The following is a 21676-nucleotide window of genomic DNA, read 5'->3' on the forward strand; positions in this document are numbered from 1 at the left end:
CATCAAAAACAGGTTTTTACTGAAAAAGCAAGATGGCTAACCTAGATCTGCTGAGTAAAAACAGGCTAACAAGCTTATTGTTATAACCTATTGTGACAGCTGAATGTGCACCATACAAGACTGAGTTTACAGAATACTTTGATGAAAAATGAATTAGATTTTAAGGTTAATGTAGAGTGCAACCTTAAAAGTTCACATTAAGGTCAGTTGCTTTCATGTATCATCATGATATAGGCCTAACATATGGACATCTGGGATAAGGCACTGAATGCTTTGTACTGTGTATTACATGCATGGTTACTCATGAAAAAAATAGATATGTGGATATTAAATCTTGATTGGTTTTTTTATATAATTGTACCTATATATTAAATTAAAGAGAAACTATGGAACAATATAAAGAAAAATATGGTCCTTTTCAGCATACATAACATATTTTCACTATAATCGATAGTGATGCTATACTATACTATACACATATACTATGATGCTAGATCACACCAGTCCGTGGTGTAAGGGGCCATTCACACGGAACACATTTTTAATTTCTTTTTTTTCATTTCTTTTTAACTTTTATTTATTTATTCTTATATTTATGCATTCATTTATATTTACTAATTCCCACATGTATTTATATATTTCCAGATTAATTTAAGCATTTACAAATAAATATAAAAATGAATGAAAGAATAAATAAAGCTAAAAAGAACAAAAATAAATGCAAAAATAAATACAAAAAAGGAAAAACAGTAATACAAAAAAATTAGGATTATATATATTTGTCTTATCAGGACGTTAATTCCTTTATTTGTTTTCCAATTGTTACATTAATTAATTTCTGCAGTTTTGTTCCTCCATATTTTAGAACACTGTGTCATGCACGAGATGTTGTAAAAGATGTGGGAGCAACAGTCAATAAAACAACCAACGTATAGGGGAACGAGGGAAATTAAAATATGTATCTGAATATGTATGTTTATACACGTATAATGAAAATATTTATATTTCTGTATATACTGTATTATTAATGTTATATAATGAATACTTCATTATAATCTCTATTATTATTACTGGTAATGATGATGCTAGTAGAAACAATAATATTTTCATTCCTGTTATTATAATTACTGAAATAATTTTATGTAGGCTACCCGAATGTTTAGTTTCATTATTATTATTATTATATAGGTTTTATGAGTATTATTATTATACTACTGCAGAATACGACTTATTAATGCATGTGTTTGTATATGTGTATTAGTAACACGGAAAAGAGGACTCGTATACATTGTTGTCATGGATGACAGCGAATGTTAATACATATTGGACCGCTGGATGACGCGATTAGCCAATTTTCTGTCAGTAGTGGAAAAAAAAAGTATATATACTTTATACACATATATTTGAGCTCAAAAACAAACAAATTGACACGATAACCGCAAAATCATCCATTCAATTAAATTGAGGCATTTTGGAGGCTTCTCTGCAAGTACATCTGGTTTTGAATTGGCATATATAAATAATGAAATAAAGATCACAAAGCAGCAAGGATTGCACAGTGAAGTTAACATATTTTATTTCTTTAAGTGCCATTCATGCATATCGGGGAAGGGGTGGTATTGACAATCCTAATGACACTTCAGTTATTTTACAGCACTAAAACCAATACAAAGAGAAGCCGTGTCATCTTATTGGACAGCAAAAGTAATAAACCGTGCAATAACAAAAAGGACAAAAAGGGGAAAATAAAGGAAACAACAAATACAAGTAATGACCAGGACAAAATCAAACAGAAAACAAAGATTAAAATAGAATATAAACACTGAAACACTGAATGTTGAACCATAGTACAGGAAAAAGGTAGTGTCACACAAAAAGCTAACGCATTTTCATCACATATATACAATATAGATATATACATACTGTGTCACCCTTGGATTGGACAATAACAAAATACTCTGTATTCATCTCCCTCTTTTCTTTCGCAGGTGAACCCGAGCCCTTGCCTTGATCCCTCACCACCCCAGAGGAAAAAAGGACAATCGAAAACACATATATTTACAATAAGCACAACAACACACCAACAATGAATAAAATAGGCTCCAAATACCAGAACTTGTTGGCAGTTTTCTCCCATAAATGTAACAAGGCTTCTCAAATCTTCCTTGATTACAGTAATCTCTCTGGCAGATACGCGCGTCTCCACTTGTTTGAAGTTCTTTTTTCTTCTTTTGTTTTACGAAAACGGAGTTGTCTTTAAACAGTTAAAACTTTCACACAACACAAACACAAAATCAAAGGAGCAATGTTTTTACTTTTTCTTTTTTGAGAAAAAGAGGAAGAGAGAGAGAGAGAGAGAGATAGAGAGAACTCATCACCTGTCCAGCTCATATTCTCTTGCGCTCCCTTGAAGCTTTCAGTTCAGTCCGATCCTTCAGACTTACTTTATGCCAATTACCCGCCGTCTTAAATGTTGCACAGTTAGACTTCCTCTCTTTGGCAAACAAGAGATCCAAACACATCACTACCACGAATAGATTGGCAATACATACGAAATATTTCCAACTCAAAACAGACACTCCTCCTCCTATCGAGACAAACCATGATGGAGGGTGAACACCACAGTATGGTATTAAAGTTCACACCGAGTGTGGATTGATGCCAGACATTCACTCCAGGGAGATTATCACTCGAGTTAATGAACGACATGAACGCTTGTGCTTCTGACTTCTTTTCAAAGTGCACAAATGAACAGATAAAAGCTCTGAAAGCTCTTTGTATGACAAACACTGAGGCTAGGTGAATGAGGCTTGTGAACACTTCAACAGTATCCAAACAAAAACACGAGACGAACAACTGACAAAAAAGAAAACCGGAAGAAAAGAACGCAGAGAGCCAAAGCAGATTTAGAAAATGGAGCTTAGCTTAAGAACAATGTGCACAGCATCGCAGTCAAACAAAAAACACAGACGTTACACAGTCGGTCTGGGGTAAAGTGGATAACAGTTCTGTCACTGTTTTTCTTCTCTTGTAAAAGCTCACTCACAAATTCAGCATGAAGTTTTAGCATCTACTCTCGTGTAATGGAAATCAGTATCATGGCCAGTTGAGTTGGATTTCAGGGTTATGTTTGGCTTCGGTAATATGCTTTCACCAATTTAAACCCCATTAGTATCAAAAGGATATGACGATTGGCTATGTAATGATGGAACACACGGATATGTAAAGAACTACACAGCTGATGGTGGACGGGATTGGGTGAAGAATCAGGATGAAATGTCATGAACATGATGAGAGTTTGACTGGGATCTCTAACCATTAAAATCCTTTTAGGGGTGAATCTCTCAAAATCCATCTTATTTCACCCCAAAATAAAAAATAAAATATTTTGATCAAAGACACTTTTATTAAGACCATTAATCTCTTCATTCTATTATATATATTCTATAAATTTGTATTATATTAGAAACCTGTAAAAATGTATTAGCACTTCATTACAAGTAACTGAAGGAAAAAAGCAGAATAAAACAGTATTTTATTTTATATCAGTATTTGTTATACTGCCTTTACCATAAATTGAATCACTCCATTTGATTTTTTCATGAAACGATAAAAATACTGTATTACAGTAATGAGAAAATGACTAGATATATATTCGGGGAATTACAAAAAGAAAAATGTCAGGACAGATTTTTTTAACATCTCATGTTAAAAAATGGTCTTAAAAATAGATGCCTCGAAGCAAAACAATTTATTTTTTCCCTTTCTGATTTTGAGGTTGCAATGCGACACATTTTCATGATATTAGAAGGACATAAAGTATGACAAACCGTTAAGTAGGGTTCATGGATCCATGACATTAAGGGCCTTAGGGATCAAAGGCCAATACATGTCAATGACTAGTGTAAATACTTTGTTTGAGAGTTTATAATACTGAAATACAAAAAGGAAAAAAACGACTGTCATTAGATCATTTCAATCTTACAAGTCTTTGCACGTACACTTTGATAAATAATAAAAACAAATCCCATAAGATGACTAAAAACTACTGGAAGCCAAGGAGACTCGGGAGTGCGTAAACATTCAAGCTATGAGAAACAGATCAATCCTTCCCTTTTCAACCGCACTTAATGGCTCTTCTAAATAAGCACTTCTCTCTAGAATTTGATCTAATCGAAATGCTACTTTTCACTGATAAATACCCTGCTAAAGGTCAACAGCCTGCACCCATTTCTAATTTGGGTTCCGCTATAGAGTGCCGAAGTTATGGCGTCACTTTGTAGGACAACTCAGAAGTTAGCGGCGCATGGGTTCTCTCGATCGAAAAGCTATGCATTTTCCCCATAGACTTTTGGAAAATCGCAAAAAATAAGATCTGTGTTCAACAAAGAGTTGTGACCCTTACACATTTTGTCTATCAAGATAATCTTTACAAGTTAATCCAAAATGTGTACATTTTGAAGCCTATATAAAGTTTAAAAAAACACAAGCAGACACAAAGTTTAAAAAACCACAAGCAGGTTAAAACTGGTGTGTTTTATGTCATAGATCAAAACGTGAAAATATTTAGAAGCTTTGTTAACCACAGACCTTATTTCAGGCAATTTAGCAAAAACCCATTCAAAAAACCCATAGACTTTAGGGCGAGGGAACCCACTTCCGCGTTTTGGCCTACAAAGTGACCTCATAACTTCGGCACTCTATTCTAGTCCACATCCTGTGCATTCGTTTTGTGCTCTTCAAAAGAGATGATTGTAATCACTGATAGCCCTAAATTAATTATATTGCACAAACACATTCCATAATATCGCTGATATAATAAAATTACACTGTGGTTTGTCACGCTGGCAGACACTTTCAACTAAACGTTTAAAAAATATAGACTGTAGTATGTAGTAATTACAGCGATAGTTGGGCTACGCTTGATAGAGCAAGACGCAGTTACAGTCTAGTTCCTGGTCGATTTTGAAGGACAGTGTGAATGTGTGTGATTTTAAACTTTGCAAGACTATAATAGCAGAATTTCAAACGCAGCAGTTAACATTCCTCCAACATAAGGCTATTAGTGTATCTAAACATTTCAGTCATCTCCTTTCTCTCGGTATTACGCTACACCCAGCGTCCAGCTAAAGGGAGGGTACGCTCTCTGCAAAAAGTCCTTGTCAGTGCAGCAAAGAGCAAGCGATTTTGTGTCGGTTGGTCCTAGGGTTAAAATAAAGAGGGCTCTTTTATTGCGGACCATTAAGCAAATGTGCCTTGACGGGATTTCATCTTCTCAACGCTGCTGTAAAGAGCCACACAGCAGGATGATTTCTGAATGTGAACAGGGCTCTCCATTATCCCACAAATCTCCGGTCTGCTCCTGAACAATGCATGAAAGTTTCAGTGGCAGGTCCTGAGGGCTTTAAATTAACTTAAAAGCAATGCAGTCCAATTGGGAGACTACAGTTTGACGGGTGATAGTTGACAGAACGAGGATTGTACATGCAAACGTAAAGCGTTTAGGGAAAACGTTAACAGTGAGGTCTGGATCGATATCATTTTCTGACGCACACGTTTAGACTTGCCTAAAACTATTAGTGACAAAAAAACATGACACACTTCAGGCAGCAAAGATACACAAGTACAAATACTGCAGGTAATGTGGTATACATGTTTCATTATGAGCCTTAACGATCAGTAAAATCTGCTAGAATCGGAATCGGATGCATGGCGACTTCGACATGTTACAGTGTGTAGGGTCAGCGGAGCAAAAAAAGAAAGAAAAAAGGGGCTACTTGTGCCTGAATGACCAGAGAGAACAACAGTAGGTGCTTTGAGTATCACGTTACCTGCACCGTAGGCCCTCTTCTGAAAATTGCCCTGCATCTCAGAGGAAGTTTCACAACACAAATGAGGGAGCCAATCTTGTCTGATAGGCAGTCAAGGCCTGAGTTTGTCACCATGAGAGGGGAGAACAAGCCAGACATATTACTCGAAAATCACAGAATAACAGTTGAAGAGCAGGGGCGAGAGCTTGGCAATTGAGCGGGCTTGTAAAAAGGCTGTGGGTTGGGAGACATTTGACATAAACATGAACCACTTGCCCCTTGGACAAGTATAAAAGCCATCACTTAAATGTCCTAGTAAATGTGATTGTCTTCAAAGTAATATCTTTTTTTGTTTGTTTGTTTTTGTTTCATAAAAACACCAGGAACACAGGAGTCTCTTTCAGGTCATAATGAACAACACCTGCACTATTTTTCAAGTGTCCCGTTCCAATCTGCCTTCTGTCACGGGCATGCAGACACCTCAGGTGCAGCCCTCTTGCTCTGTAACACAAACACTCTGCCTCCATACGCTCCGCTCTCGTTTTGTCTGCACCACTCTTTGCGTTCTGGGACTGGGTTAGACGATGGAGTCCCAGTCAAAGTCGTCCTGGATGTCGTCGGCGGGCATGCGGCGCATCTGGAAGTTTCCAGCAGACATCATATGCTGCTGGTTCATCTGAGCGTGATGGCCTGAGGACAGAGCAGACCGGAACGGTCATGACACACAAATGCTTTGACGTGAATGTTAAAAAAATCCTATTCCTACAAATATTGTGGAAAGTTTCAACCTGGGCAAGTGTTAAATTCAAACTACTGGTGAATTATACACAGGTCCCCTTCTGATCTTAACCCTAGTGTAAGTAAGGTGTATATGCTTGTTACTATGTGTTTGGTTGTGTTTTACAGTGTTGCTATGGCATCATTAATGTGTTTTGGGTGGTTGCTAGGGTGTTTGGGAATATCAGGGAGTCACTATGATATCCTGGTCACTATATATGGCTCAGTTCCTCTTGCTGCACGATTTAAGGCATCATTCACATCTGTAGCAAGAACCGTGCACTGCAGGATAACTCAGCAAGGATGCATTAAACTGATCAAGATTGACAGTCAACGCATTTATAACGTTAAAAAATATCTTTAGTTCAAATAAATGCTGTTCTTTTGATCTTTCTATTTATCAAAGATTCTTAAAGAAATGCATACATTGTTTTCAACATTGGTAATAAGAAGAAATGAGCACCAAATCAGCATATTAGAATGATTTCTGAAGGATCATGTAACACTGAAGACTGGAGTAATGATGCTGAAAATTTTGCTTTGCCATTACAAGAATAAATCAAGAGCTATAAAAGACAAGGACCTGTCATAGTGGGGCCAGTGCTGCTCATGGGCGGCATATGAGGATATACCGGCGGACCCATCATAGAACTCAAGCTCTGTCTCGAATCCATGTACATGTTTCCTGAAAAACAAACTGATGTTACTATGTTACTATTGTGGCAGTCTTAATGTCTTAGTGCAGTCCTTTAGGGATGCTAAAGTCCACTCACCTGTGTTGATGTGTGGGCTGGGCTTGTTTGGATGCATGGAGCCGTGGCACACTGGAGGCTGCACTGCCCCCTGTGGCTGGATTCCAGTGCGAGCAAAGAACTGATTGATGGAAGAGCAGAGGTCTGCCATCTGAGTGGGCTCGAGAGACCAGTTATTCAGCTCCGCCTGCCTCATGCTCTCTTTCAAACCTTCAGAAAAACAATGACAGAACATTTCACCAAACTAAAATGAAAAGCATTAAAATGCTTCACATCTATGGCTACTGTTTTAAAATGACATGCTAAGTGACTTGCACAACGAATTAATATACAAAACAAATAACCCTGTTCAAGTTAATAAGCCATTCTGTGACTGTCAATTAACACAAGTTATATATTTTCTTTATTCAAAATGCTAGTTTAAAGACAGGTCTGTCATTTTTCAGTATAACTACTAAAAGAAAAATTTAGCTCATCACACAGATTTAAAATAAAATAAGCTCAGAGTTGTTATATTTATAATATTTAAATAAATAAAATAATTGAATTGAATTTAAATGATTCAATATTTAAATAAAAGAATTTAAAAGTTTATATTTAAATAAATATTAAATGTTTAAAAAGCTGTTATTGTTTGCATAAAGTAATTCATTCTTTTGAACAAATTGTTTTTTAATAAATAAAAATCCTTAATAAAAAAAAGATTAAAAATATATTTTAAGTGCATCAAATAACTAATTTAAATGCATTTATCATCATCCATTCCAACGTACTATGTATCATTATTATGTAACATACGAGATGAAGTGGAGCTAGTACAAAATTAATAGCTTAAAATACCAAAACCATGAACTATTAACTTTTTCATTAGCATTTAGTCTCTTGAAAAAATTACAGCAAAAATAGTATATAAGTAAGGCATTTCTGATTATACCTTGGAAGGGTGAAAGATCCACATCAGCCCAGTTGTAGCTGCTGGCGATGCGGCAGCTTTCTTTCAGCGCATCCAGGTTGGGGTACCAGTCACTGGGAAGACCTGCAGATAAAACAAAGTAGTGAAAGCCACAGCAGAACTCGCCTGGATGCGTGGAAGCAGCTTCCTGTTTGAGCCAGCAGGGGGAGCCATAACCCTCTGCTACAGGCCTGCTCTCTGAAGTGTGCTGGATTTGCTTTGTTCTCATTAGAGCAAGCTATATAAATCACCCCATGATTTACTGCAGACTGCTCTAAAGTTGTCATAAATTTCTTAATCTAAAATAAATGACTGTTAGAAGAGGCCTGAATAAATCGGCCTGTCAGGGCATTGCCAGCACAGAAGGAAGTATGCTGAGGGTTCGAGACAGAAAGCAAGAGGAAAAGATGACTGACGATCAGATAGCAAAAACTATCACAGACCAGCAGACTCTTACCGGTGTTGCACTGCATCTGTTGCTGGGCAGGATGAGGCTGGTGGGAGAGATTCTGGTGCTGCTGTTGCTGTGCCGTGTGCTGGCCGTGGGCCTGGTGCTGGGAGGGATGCTGCCCGTGCTGGCTGTGTTGGGGATGTTGGCTGTGCTGGCTATGTGCCGTGTGCGGGTGCTGGCTGTGCTGGGTGTGAGGGCCATGCTGGGAGAGGTGCTGTCCGTGGGGAGAGTTGTGGGCCGAGTGAGGGGGATGGGAGAGAGGCACCTGGCTACCGCTGTTGGGGATGTTGTTGGGGTGAGAGTTAGTGATGCTGTTCTGGTTGTTGTGAGGGTGGGTGCTGATGGTGCTGCTGGGGGAGTGTTGGTAAGAACAGGAGGTGTGGGTCTGCTGGGCCGACTCCGAGGGCATTCCCATCAGACCTGTAAGGATCAAACAGACAGAGCATCATATCAAAAATGCTGTCTGCATCTGATCAGAATTTAAGGGAAAAAAAAGGGACAATTCCATCATGTCAATTTCAAAAATTCATTTATTCTCAAATCATAGTCACTGATATGTATCACTTTATATTAAGGTTGCATATGTAACAATCACATTACAGCATTAATCTATCTTTTGGTTATTGATCTTAAATGTGAATTTCTCCATATACTAACACATTCGTAACAAAACATTTATAATATTTAATTTGTTTCGTTCATATTTTTAATATTATCAATAATTATTTAAAATTAATAACAAGGCGCAATAAATAATATATATTCATCTGGTTATTAATCTTAAATGTTCATATCTACTTACGGAAAAAAAGTTAGTTAAAAAAATCACGTTAACATTGTGCACAAATAAACTTAACAGAAACGGTACATTTATTTTATATATTTTATTCTGATCAATATAAAATAAAAATATATGAAAATTATTTAATTTAATAATTTACAACAATTACTAGTAATTATCAATAAAATGCAAACATAAATTAGGGAAGATTACTAAATGCTGTAATGAATGTATGCATTGGTAGTTCACAGTACTTTATACATTCACTAATGACTAATTAGTACAGAACAGTACAGCTACACAGTACAGAACTTTATTGTAAAGTGTTAGTAAAAACTTGACGGTCAAACGGTTGCCATGCATGCTCTAATTAGTCATAGTGTTTGTGCCAGCAACAAGTTTGACTCCAGTTTGTGACTTTCTGATCTCATTTCCTACTCTTTCCATATTTATACTTTATCCAGTCTTTATTAATGTAGTAAAAAGGCCAAAACATTTTTAAAACTTCGGTCTTGTTTTAAAATGAACCAGGGTGCCGAGACGGTGACTCAGGACAAAGTCATGGTAAGCCCTCTTAAACCAAACCAGAATATCTATAACTTTTCATTTGTGCAGCGATTGTTTTGAACTAGTTTCTAAAAACGCCTGACAAGCTTCCAACATCTGCACACTCAATAGCAATCACCGAAGCGTGCGGCTCGCGGTCTTAAGAGGCCCTGTCCATCATGGCGCTGGCACTGTAAACCTATTTCGGTGGAGAGCTTTTAGAGCAGACTGAGGGGTCCTGCATCGCTGCAATCGCCAGAGAACACTCATCGCCGGGGTGACAGGGGTGCATCTCTTATCAACAGAGAAAGCCTATTGTCCAACCATGGGAGAGCACAGAAAGCAATTAGCTAGCAGCTCCCCTGAATAATAATGCGATTCATTACCTATTATCAAAGCCAGTGAATTAGCTCAGTGTCTCCAGCAGTGGGGTGTGAAATCCTCTCGCCAGCTTTATTTGCTCATTTTAATTGCCCAAGCTTGTCTGACTAAGAGATTTCACTTTTATGCACATAAAAAGGTAACAACTTTCAGCTAATGAAACATAGATGATAGATTAAAGAAGTTCACTTTGGAACCATGAAACATGAAAAGCATCTGATTTGAGCGAAGTAGGTTAGATACAGGGGCTCGTCTGGCGTTGCACCCAACCCGCTTGTCAAGTGCTTTTTGAACATCAGTCAATCAGATTACAAACAATAGGAATTAACTTCTAAAAGACAGGCAAGCTCGCAGTGTTCCAAATCTAGCGCTGCAATGTTCCTATATCTATTTGATTGGGCTGCCATTTGAGATGAAGAACTCTCTTTCAATGAAAAACATCTTCCCGTACACCAAGCCAATATCGTCCTTGCAATTCATAAAAATACGCATAAAAACAGCTTCTAAACACTAAAGCCAGTATTTAAAAAAAAGAAAAAGAAAAAAGAAAAAGAGCATTTTCCTAGTAAATCCTCACAAAAAATAAAAATTAAAAAAATCCATAAACCAAAAGTTACCTGTAATTTTAAAATGCACAGTTCTTAATAATACAATAATGATAAATAACATCAGTCACAGACACCATCGTTGTTGTCTTGATGTTATATACGCATCTCATAATGCTTTCGGCTACGAATAATAGTGCCATTGTCCACTTCATTACATTTAATTATTTTGGCATACATTAAATTGCATATATTGCAAAATAAATAGTGATGTAAAGTCTATAGAAAGAAAGCTCAGCTAAAGCGTCGATCAATTTTATATCAATCTTTTGATTTATTTAAAAGCATAAAAATTTGATTATTTATAACATTTTATATTATAAACTCGTTTACCTATAAATATTATAAATTATTATAATATATAATAACTAAATATTCTAAAACACCTAAAATAAAGCCAATAAAATGTTATTAATAAATTATTATAAACACTATAAAATAATTTATTTAGCAATATATAGTTTCTGAAAATCACAATCTTAGGCAGGCACATACAGAATCTGTACACGTACAAATTCTGTAGAACTGAACAGCTTCACATAATCTCCACTCTATGCATGTTGGTTTATTAATCATTTTGGCTGATACTGTATGATGGTGCTTTCAGCTACCAATAAGACTGAAGTGCTCTCAGCTCTGCACATGGCACAAAAAGTCTGCAGACTCCATCTGGACTTGGCCGACGTGGGATGTCTGTGCGTAAAACTCACCCTGTTGGTTGTAGGACTGCTCAAACACAGTCTTGTAAAGGCTGCGGAAGGAGGCACTGAGATCTTCGAAGTCGGAGAAGAGCAGCTGCTTGTCTCGGTCCGGTATGCTGTACTGGGCCTGAGGGGCCTGCTGCAAGCCCATGGACTGGGACACCGGTTCTGGATGACTCGACACCTGAAGGGGGAGGAGAGGAGGAATGCAAGATTTGCAACAGTGACAGAAATCAGCCTTGCCACTTTAAACGGCAGAGCCAGGCCCAGTGACCGGCAGATTAGAGCTCAGATAGAACATGACAGCACTGACTACAGCACTCAGGATCACGGCACAGGAAATGAACTGCCAGACACACTGCAGCACAATATGCAGGAGCCAAATCTCAAGCGCACAAAATCCCTCCAATCCTTGACCGTTTATTTACGAGCACGGCTGAATCTGTACATAACCATACAGCCATGATCAAAACAGACAAGTCTCTTGAGAGACTCTCTGAAGTTGTTTTTACGGCTGTTTATTCTGTAATTAACAGCTCGGCGAAACTGAGTAACGCAACTGAAATCGACAGCGAGATCATAAAAGCTTGCCTGCAAAAAAAAAAGGCACTGATCCATAAAACAAATCTTTCTAATGATACATTTCCTTCTAACTAAATACAGTACAGGTTTGCCCATCAAATGAATTTGCTCGTGTGTCTAAACTCTCACAACTACGAAATCGTAAGTGTTGCACTCCAAAGGGGATCTGCTCAGTGTTTTGAGTCTGAAGAGATGCCTATCGTGCCCAGAATGAGTGATTCATTGAATGGCTCCCAAGGCCTCCATAATGCTGAGCATATTTGTGGCGTACACAAGGGCAGAGGCTCTGCCATGTCTAGCTCAAGACAACAGTGTTTAACAGACTGGAGAGGCTGGCAAAACAGTCATCTGGACTCCAAAGAAGTCTAATTCTAGCTGTCGGTGCGAACTGGTGATGGGAAATTTATCTATCTGATCACATCGCAAAGCTATTGCAAACAAGTCTCATAAACAGATAATTGTTAGCGCCTGTGATTCAGACAGTGTCCCCTTCTAATAATAAGTTGTAGCAGTATATTACACAAAAACACAATTTTTAAAAAATTAAAATACCTTGTCTAAGAACAAAACATTTTCTAGTATCGGTAATAGCTGAAATGCATATGAACGGAACCGTATTTATCATTCTAAAACTGGACTGACATCTATATTTTGCTAGAATGCACATTATTAACTTTCAGGATGACACTGAATTATTTTATTGTTTTTTTAATTATTAAAATGTTATTTTAATTATTTTCATGTTATGGCTGATAAGTAATAAATGGAGAATATTAAAATTCTACACTATTTTGTCCAAATAAATTTTAAACAAAACATCAAAAAGTAAAATCAGTCCTTTAATATGCTACAAGTGCATCAGAACATTTGAATGAAAAATGTATAATATGAGATTTGCTAAAGATTACATTTAACTGTGTTAATAAATTATTAATGGTTTTAAAGACTAAATTAAATGAGTCTTATGACGGCCATGGCAATCTAAGTGTAAAAAGCAGGGAAATGAACATACATTATTGACCAATATATATATTGAATATCAAGAAATCAGAAAAAATAATAATATATATAAATAAAAACACACACACAGTACCTCTCAAAAGTTTGGAAACATTACACATACAGTCACATATCATTATGCACATACACATATACTGTGTATCCCTACATTATCCTGTGGTACCCATCAGTTTGTATCTCATTACAGTTGCAAACTCAAAACTCAATTGCAGAATCAGAGAGCAGGAAACACTAGTTACTTAGCACAATTAGCCTATAAAAACAAAAACTTGCATAAGGAAAGACCTGCTTGCATGCACCATTAGCAGCAGAGACTAATTGTACACAAGAAATATGAGCAGTGGGAGTCAGATGACACACTATGCATCACTGTAAAGATGAGCATATAATCTGGTTATGTTCAAACAGACTACAGTGTTCGAATAAGCTGGAAGGAGCTGAAAAAGAGAGAGAGGGAGAGCATTGTCTGGCCCACTGAAGTGAATCTATCAGTGTCTGTGCCGGATCAATGCTGAGAGCCTGGAGCGAGAAGCATGCGGGGCTTCTAGGGGACCACAACAAAGAAGCGGCTTCTCTGGTGGGAGGACATCAGAAGCAGCGTCTCTCTTTAGCAGCGCTCCAGCAGTATGAGCTCTGCCTTTCATTCCCTTAACCTCGGTGTCAGCACGCTCCCATGCACAGGCCTCCAATCTCTGGCAATCTGACTAAAGCACTGGAATCTTGCTGCTTTTCATAAAGTAGATCCACAATAAAACTCAGGATAATTAAGAGCTCTGCTTCAGGTTCACGAGGTTAAAGAGTGGAATAGTGGCTGCAAAACTGGATGAAAACTGGACTCTTACCGGTGTGTAGCTGTGCACGCTGCCCACGCTGTTGAGATTAACAGAGGCCAGACTCTGATCAGATAGGCTATTGTTAAGGCTGCTTCGAGGGCTGTCACTTCCCTCCTGGTCAGGGTTGTACAATGCCACCTGGAAATCAAGAAAGGGAAAGGGTTAATGACTTAGGAGTGTCTATGATAAAAATCTAGTTTCAAATACATGTGCCAAGTTCTTAGACATGTACTCTTTGTTTACGTTGGTGTCATACAGTTTTGCAAAACTTTAATAACATTAACACCTTTAGTAATACTAAAAGGGTTAAATGTAATGACACTAAAAACCACAACATTTTCCTTACACATTGAATACATGTGAATGTACAAATTCTTTTTACTTTATATGCATTTCATAATATATTTTATAATTATTTACTATGATATGAAGACAGTAGTATTAAGTATGTATATTTAACTTTTTGCCCCCTGAACAGTGTAATTATTAATATATATATATATATATAATATTTATTTAATATAAATAAATTAAATGTATAAAAAATATGTTATTAATAAAAATATTAAATATATAAGATGGTAAATATAAAAATATAATAATTATATTCAGTTAAATTAAAATTTCCTCCCTTTATTATGTTATCAAAACAGTTGCATATTAAACATGTTATGAATAAAATGATTAGATATATAAAATAAAATATATTTATGAATATCAAAATGAATCAGAACTCAGAAAAACATGTATATTATATAAGATGTAAATTGCATTTTAATGTATTTTTGAAAACATTAATACACAGGACCAAAAAATTTAGTAAGCTACTGTGCCATTTCGTCCATTGTTAGGTTGAGAGTTTGAGATTAGTTAGCTTGAGATACAAGAAGTCTCTGTAGTGCAGATACTGCGGGTGGGGTGCTGAGGAAAAACCAATCAAACAGAAACAGCCTAGTTTCAGAGGTCTTAAGGGGAATTCCTATCCCTTCTCAAACTGTAACAGAAACACAACAGACGGTTGCGTCACACACGTGACGTGTGGCATGCGTACACCACACTCTGTACACGTGTAAGGTCAGTTAATACGCGCGCCCCACACTGTGCCTCATACGGAGGGAGAGCGTGGCTGGTGGCCAGCAAGATGATCTGCTGTCTCAGACGGCTGAGAGAGCTCTCCTTCAGTAAAGGTCACGGCGCTGGCAGCGTTGAAACCGTCAACTTGCACAGCGCAAATTGGTTTGGGACAGCTCACAAAGGTCCCGAATGCTACAGAGACCCTAACCTTTCTGTGTGCACTGTTGAATGCGCAGTTTTCCGAAGCGTAACCTCGACTTCAAAATGATAATCCCAATTATCATTTGAAAAGCTGAACTGCAAATATGTGCTGGTTGCAAAATGAGAATAAATAAAGCATTGGAGGGATGGTATGGGAATGAATATAATGAGCTCCTGGGAGAATAGTCCTACACTGAGTTCGCCGCGGTAGGAAAGGATGAATGGAATCGCAACAATGCTGGCCGTGCTCGCATCACACGCCGCATGTCTTGGCAGCCACAGAATAGTGCTAAACCACGCTACAAGTCCCAAGATTCACCTGCATGTGTAAGGACGTACAGAGGCTTTCATGCTACACTAAACCACTTAAAATTAAAACACGGTCATTATTTACTCTCCCTCATGTCGTTCCAATTCTGTGTGACTTACTTTTTTATGCTGAACACAAAAGAAGATATTTTGAAAAATGTCAATGGGGTCCAAAACAACATTCGACCACATTGACTTTCATTTTATGGACCTTTTCCAAAACGCAGGGCAAACAATTTCAGGAGTGAAAGCCCCCACCCCCCAATAATTCTGTTGCTGCAAGAGATACAGCAAACACTTCGGCCCTGTTCCCTCTTGACTCAGCGAGACCGCAGATAGAAAGACACATTACAGATCACGGTCTCTTACAGAGAATTATCATTCAAGCAGAATAAATGTTTCCCAATCCTATTATTCCCTGTTCATCAAAGGAGCGGAGCATAACGGTTGCTGGGGCTGCACTGGATTGAGGGTGGATGGGGGGTTAATGTCATAGAATGATTTGCATATTATAACTCTCCCCTCTTTCAGCTATGTTTAGGCCTGGAAACAGTACATTACAAGAACAACTAACCCTGTGCGCACCAAAGCACTGAGAGGCTCAGGCAAGTCAAATATTCAATCACGCAGAAAACAGTTACAATTATAATCAGAACCTGGTGTGAAGAACAAGTATAAATGTTATGTGTAATTAAGTCATAAAAGAGGCTTTTAGCCATGAGCCTTTTACCACAATCTATTTTTACTCCCTGTATCCATAAAGTATGATTTAAAGACCTCATCACACTGTGGTTTGTTCAAGGCCTAAAACGTAGACGCCCACATACACTGTGTGCACGTCCGCACACACACATAGTGGGAAAGTAACACGCCGAGAGAAGGTAAGGGGTGAACAAATCTATTGCAAATACTCCTGTGTGTTTGCTGCAGTGGAAAAGGAGCGCTATATTTAGCCGTGAATTAAAGTCAAAAGCCAGTGGAGTCTTTTATACAGGCGACTAATCTGCAGCATGAGACAAGGATTATGAAATCAAAGAGAAATCCACCCAGGTGTCTCTAACAATAACTCGCATTCAAAAGAAAACTTTCTTTTTTCAACATTGTATCTAAATTGCATAAAGGAAAGAAAGAAATATAAAGAATAATAATTAAAAAGAAAGTTTAAGTTATGTTTCAATCCATGTTACACTTTCAATATAAGAATAAATAATAACAATGCATATATGCATATTTAAATATAAATCAATAAATATTAAAATGATTACATAAAATAATATCAAATTGATTTATTTAGCAATATGAGACTAATTTTTACCATGCAATTTAAAGTTAGAAAAAAAGTAATTCAGCTTCAAACCATTTTAAGTTACAATCTTTAAATAGAATTCAATATAATAATAAATATTTAAAATATATTGAAGTATAAGATTAACATAATAAAATTACATGCACGCGCACACACACCAAATACTTTTATGTATTGCATTAGTTAGAAAATTAATGTTCATGTTAAGCATCAAGTATGATTATAATCTTTCAATAGAATAAAATTTTAAATATAATAAAATATATTTTGATAATATTATAAATATGATCAATGAATATAATGAAATATAAATATTTTAAAAACTATTTTAATATGCTAACTTCTAAGCAATAAGTCAATACAACAGTTAACATTTTCCTGTGTAACTCATTCTGCAGATTTTAAAAACTAACCCACCTTAAAATAAGCAACATCCATAAATCAGATTCCATCTATGGGTCTGCTCAGTATGCTTAACCAAACTGATGCATGATGATCATTTAGAGAGAGAGAGAGAGAGAGGAGAGAGAGAGAGAGGAGAGAGGAGAGAGGAGAGAGGAGAGAGGAGAGAGAGAGAGAGAGAGAGAGAGAGAGAGAGAGAGAGAGAGAGAGAGAGAGAGAGAGAGAGAGAGAGAGAGAGAGAGAGAGAGAGCGCTCAGTCACAGCCAGGCTTTCCTTCTCAATGTTATGCAGCACAGGCGCTTTCCCATTGGCCTGCACTGGCAGGCGGGAAAGTATGAGAAAGGAATTCCTGTGGCTTGGCATGGAACACTCAAGAGGCGTGGCGTGTTCTCTGTTTACAGGGCCCACACTGAGAAACAGCATCTCCAAGGAGCCACCGAACTCTGCAGTCTTGTTTTCGCTCTCCTGCGTGTTCGGTTTCCAATCTATCAGCGTTTCGAGTAGGAGGGCAAAGAAAGCATATGCTCATGGGATAACCTCAAAATCCCATTCTGGGTGGATCTTGAAATTCTTCCCATATGAATCAGTCATACCTTATGCTCGCATTGTTTTGTTGTGTGAAACACTGTAAAGGGGGAACAGTCGTTTGAGATGTGCTCAAACTAAATAATATTGCAATAAAACAATCAATAAAAAGCTTTTATTGTTTATTGCTCTCATATATAGTTTGGGTTTCAAAACCTAGTGAACTTCCAACATCAGGAGCATTTGAGGGGATAAGAGACAAACTCCAGAACATCTAAGAAAAGCTAGCAAAAAAAGAAAGAATGACAAATGTACTTAATATTCATTAAATATTGAAAATAATCTATAAAAAGCTGGTAAAAAACAACTGAAAACAAATTAAACAATTACCTCAATTTGCATGCTTATATTACACTATAACTTGATTAGTTCCAAATTGGTCACTTATAAGGTTCAATTTCAGCTAAGACAAATCACTACTACTGGAGGTTTTGCAAAGAAATGTTACAAACACAACAATTCTATATATACTGTATAACCAAATGTAACATCTGCGCATATTGCATTTTTATCCAGATGAACAAATCACCAAACTTACTATAATTCAATCCAAATGAATTCCACATCCCCCTCGCCATCATCTTAAACACCATGCTTAATGTGAAATACTATTGGTTTAATGCCTGAAGTAAATTAATAACTGATGGTTTTGGGCTCCAGAGAGAGCGAGCAGCCCGCAACAGGCCAAAAGTGAAGCGCTTAAGGTTAAAAAGCCCATTTAAATTTCAGAGTGTTTTACTCTACTTCTTTTTACACACTTCTCCATGAAGTCATGCCACGAAGGGCGAGTTACAGAGAGAGTCACTTGGGGTGCTCTGCCTAGAAGCATTCAGCAGGTAATCATACTTCCAAACATTAAACTGTCCTCTTGCAGAGAAGTACTGCAAGCATTTAGCACTTTGAAGATTTTAAAGATGGAGTACAAACTTTAAACCAACTTAACTTTCACTTTAAAGGAATATTCTGTTAAGTTACGTTAAGTTAACTATAAGTTAAGCTGACTATAAAGGTGCAGTCAAATTTCACGGACAAAAAATAGGTCCATTGTTTATTATCAAGAAGTGATGTATGAAGCACAACTAACAAAGCCACTTTCAAACCAAGCAGCTTTCCCTTGGTCAACAAACAAAATAGAGTCTGCCAAACTTAAGCCCTTTGTGAAATCTGCGTAAGAGTCTTTTGCCGGACTGCGCGGATTTCTATTGAACTAACTGGATTTTGTCTGTGAAAATGCATAGTAAAATGGAATAAGACAGCACCTTAAATGTGCAGTATGTAAGATTGATAGGTAGTGGTTGAAATGGGTACTGTAGTCCAAATTTAAAATATTGGATAGAGTTGTTTCCCCGCCCCCTCCTCCTCAGACTCAACGCTCTCGCGCGGGTTGCCAATTTGAGGACACGCAACAGGAACGAGTGAAATTGACAATGGAATGCGGGGAGACTTGCACACTAAGTTGATTTATTTGAGTTGATATCACGTTTTAATTTGCTCCCGTTCATAGAGATTTAGATGGGTGCTGAGGCTTTTTAGGTTAGGTAAAATCTGCGATCTCTGACCCAGTTTGTTCGCTGGCTTCCATGGCTGCTGTAGCATTGTTTTTCACAGAAACAAGTATGTGAACTCGGCATGTTTCCTAAATATCTGCAAACATATGGTATTTTTATGATTTAGTTCAGTCAAAAACTTACATACAGCACCTTTAATGTTGATTACCACAAAAATGATTTTTACTCGAAGAATACTGTATTTTTGCACAGCTTAATATCTTGTGTAGGCGCAAACCTGACATTTTGGAGTCAGAAGACAAATGGAATATGGTATTAGCAATTCACAATACAATGCATATGCCCTGTTAAAAGGATTTGTATACATAATGCCTGCCCAATATGGATGAAACACAATGTCAGTTTTCTGAGCGTCCGTGTAAACAAAAGCATCACATGTCAGTCCTGTTATGCAGTTCATGCATATAGTCATAGCAGGATAAATATAAATGTAAACTGGTTATGTAGGCTGCTAATGTCAGCTGTGATGGGACAAACACAGTCAGGACTTGTGGAGTTACAAATTGAATGCTACCTTGTTAGTCACAGTGTTGATTGCCAGCGTTGGAGAGGCACTTCCAGAGATGATGCAGTCCATTCCTAAGTTATCCGATTCCAGGCTGTATGGCGTAGATGCCTGCAGGAAAACAAAAAAGGACACATTCAGCCAACCGGGATGGAGATGATCTGAAGTGACTTTGATTTTCTATTAAAGGCATTTGATATTACTCTGGTGCAAGAAATTTTAAAGCATAAGCAGCAAGCGTTTATCAACAACAAAAGAGCAACACCTTTTATTTAGGTCAAAATTGGAGGCATTCTGGTAAAGAGATGAGCAGGAGAGAGGAACGGCTCCCTGTGCTCTGTCTGTTCTTGCAGGGGTAAAAGATAACTTCAGCACGCCTGTCTCCCAAAACTGCTTATTATAAGAGGATTGCCTGGCAACAATGCGATTTTTAATTTGTGATAAACATAAATGAGATTTTGCCAAGTCACAATTTTTAATGTCATAGAATTTCTTAAACAAGACAGGAGGAGGATGAGAGAGAAAGTGAGAGAGAGCACAAGTGTGTGTCTAATGAAATATACTTTTAATAGCGAGCATCGACTTTGCACAGACAGAATTCCCACTTATTTTTCATGCAGGATCAGGCTGAGAGAGAATGGATCTAATTGGAGGTTTTTGATGTGAGTGAAGTGAGTGTGAGTATGAAAAATGTTTGTGTGAGGCCTGAGGGCAGATTTGTGTGCCGAGAGAATGATACTCTCACTGGAGTCTGGAGTGTGGCGATTATAAATGATACCAGCCTAACTGCCTGACCATACAGAAGAAAACCACGCTACAGACTCAACACACATGAGGTCAATTAGGCAATCAGGCGTATCACATGCGATTTCTGTAGGGCTGTAATCAACCAAAGAAAATCTTGGTCAACTGAAGTCCTGAAATTGACTAAAAATCGACTGGGGGTGTACTTCGATTAAAAAAACGTTAGATTAATTAGCTGCACAGGACTTGGTAGCCTTGTCCGCCTAAATGAGTTATAAATAAACATTTGCAGTATATTAAATAGTTTTTGACCAAGCGTTAATTATTTGGCACTGAAATGACACACTCTGTCGGCTCTGACAGCATTGCATCCCGTGCGCCTGCGCTATATATCATAGCCTATGATTTCCGAAAACAGTACTATGTCAACTAGTGATATCAGCACAAGAACTGTTGAGGAATATGCAACAATTTAGACAATTGTTTTTGTCATATGTTATAATAACTGACAGACACTATCATTTCAGCCGCTCTGTGCATGTCCTCGCACAGAGCGAGGCTAAAGTTCAGCTTCGCTGCTGAGACACGAATACACCATTAACTTAAAGCTTATACTCTTAAACACACAAAGCACGTCCACTTTAATAAAAAAAAGTTGACAATTCCTTCCATGATATTATTTTTGCGTTTGGATGATAGAGGAGGCTTAACATCCAGCGTGGTCTGGGTGCGTCTGGGGGATGCTACTGTCGTTGGGGGCGGGTGCGCCTGCAGTTATAAAACGAGGAACG

General features: G+C 37.5%; 1 protein-coding gene across 2 annotated transcripts in view; it reads right to left on the reverse strand.

Moving 5' to 3' along the window:
• Positions 1-1551: 1551 nt before the first annotated feature.
• The window catches only part of foxj3 (forkhead box J3), a 112161-nt gene continuing 92036 nt past the window's right edge, over positions 1552-21676 (reverse strand). Inside the window, exons 5-12 of one of the 2 annotated variants that reach the window (XM_077203548.1) lie at positions 20151-20252; positions 14201-14329; positions 11766-11940; positions 8749-9162; positions 8274-8375; positions 7361-7549; positions 7171-7272; positions 1552-6500 (exon numbers count right to left, since the gene is read on the reverse strand). In XM_077203548.1, coding sequence (XP_077059663.1) covers positions 6388-6500; positions 7171-7272; positions 7361-7549; positions 8274-8375; positions 8749-9162; positions 11766-11940; positions 14201-14329; positions 20151-20252 — 1326 coding nt within the window. In that variant the 3' untranslated portion in view covers positions 1552-6387. Of the gene's footprint in view, positions 6501-7170; positions 7285-7360; positions 7550-8273; positions 8376-8748; positions 9163-11765; positions 11941-14200; positions 14330-20150; positions 20253-21676 lie in introns of both variants that reach the window. The other variant, XM_077203547.1, reaches the window with a different exon arrangement.

The sequence above is a fragment of the Siphateles boraxobius genome, unplaced genomic scaffold, assembly GCF_051911475.1.
Source record: "Siphateles boraxobius isolate OS27281-9 unplaced genomic scaffold, OSU_SipBor_1 5, whole genome shotgun sequence".
NCBI lineage: Eukaryota > Metazoa > Chordata > Actinopteri > Cypriniformes > Leuciscidae > Siphateles > Siphateles boraxobius.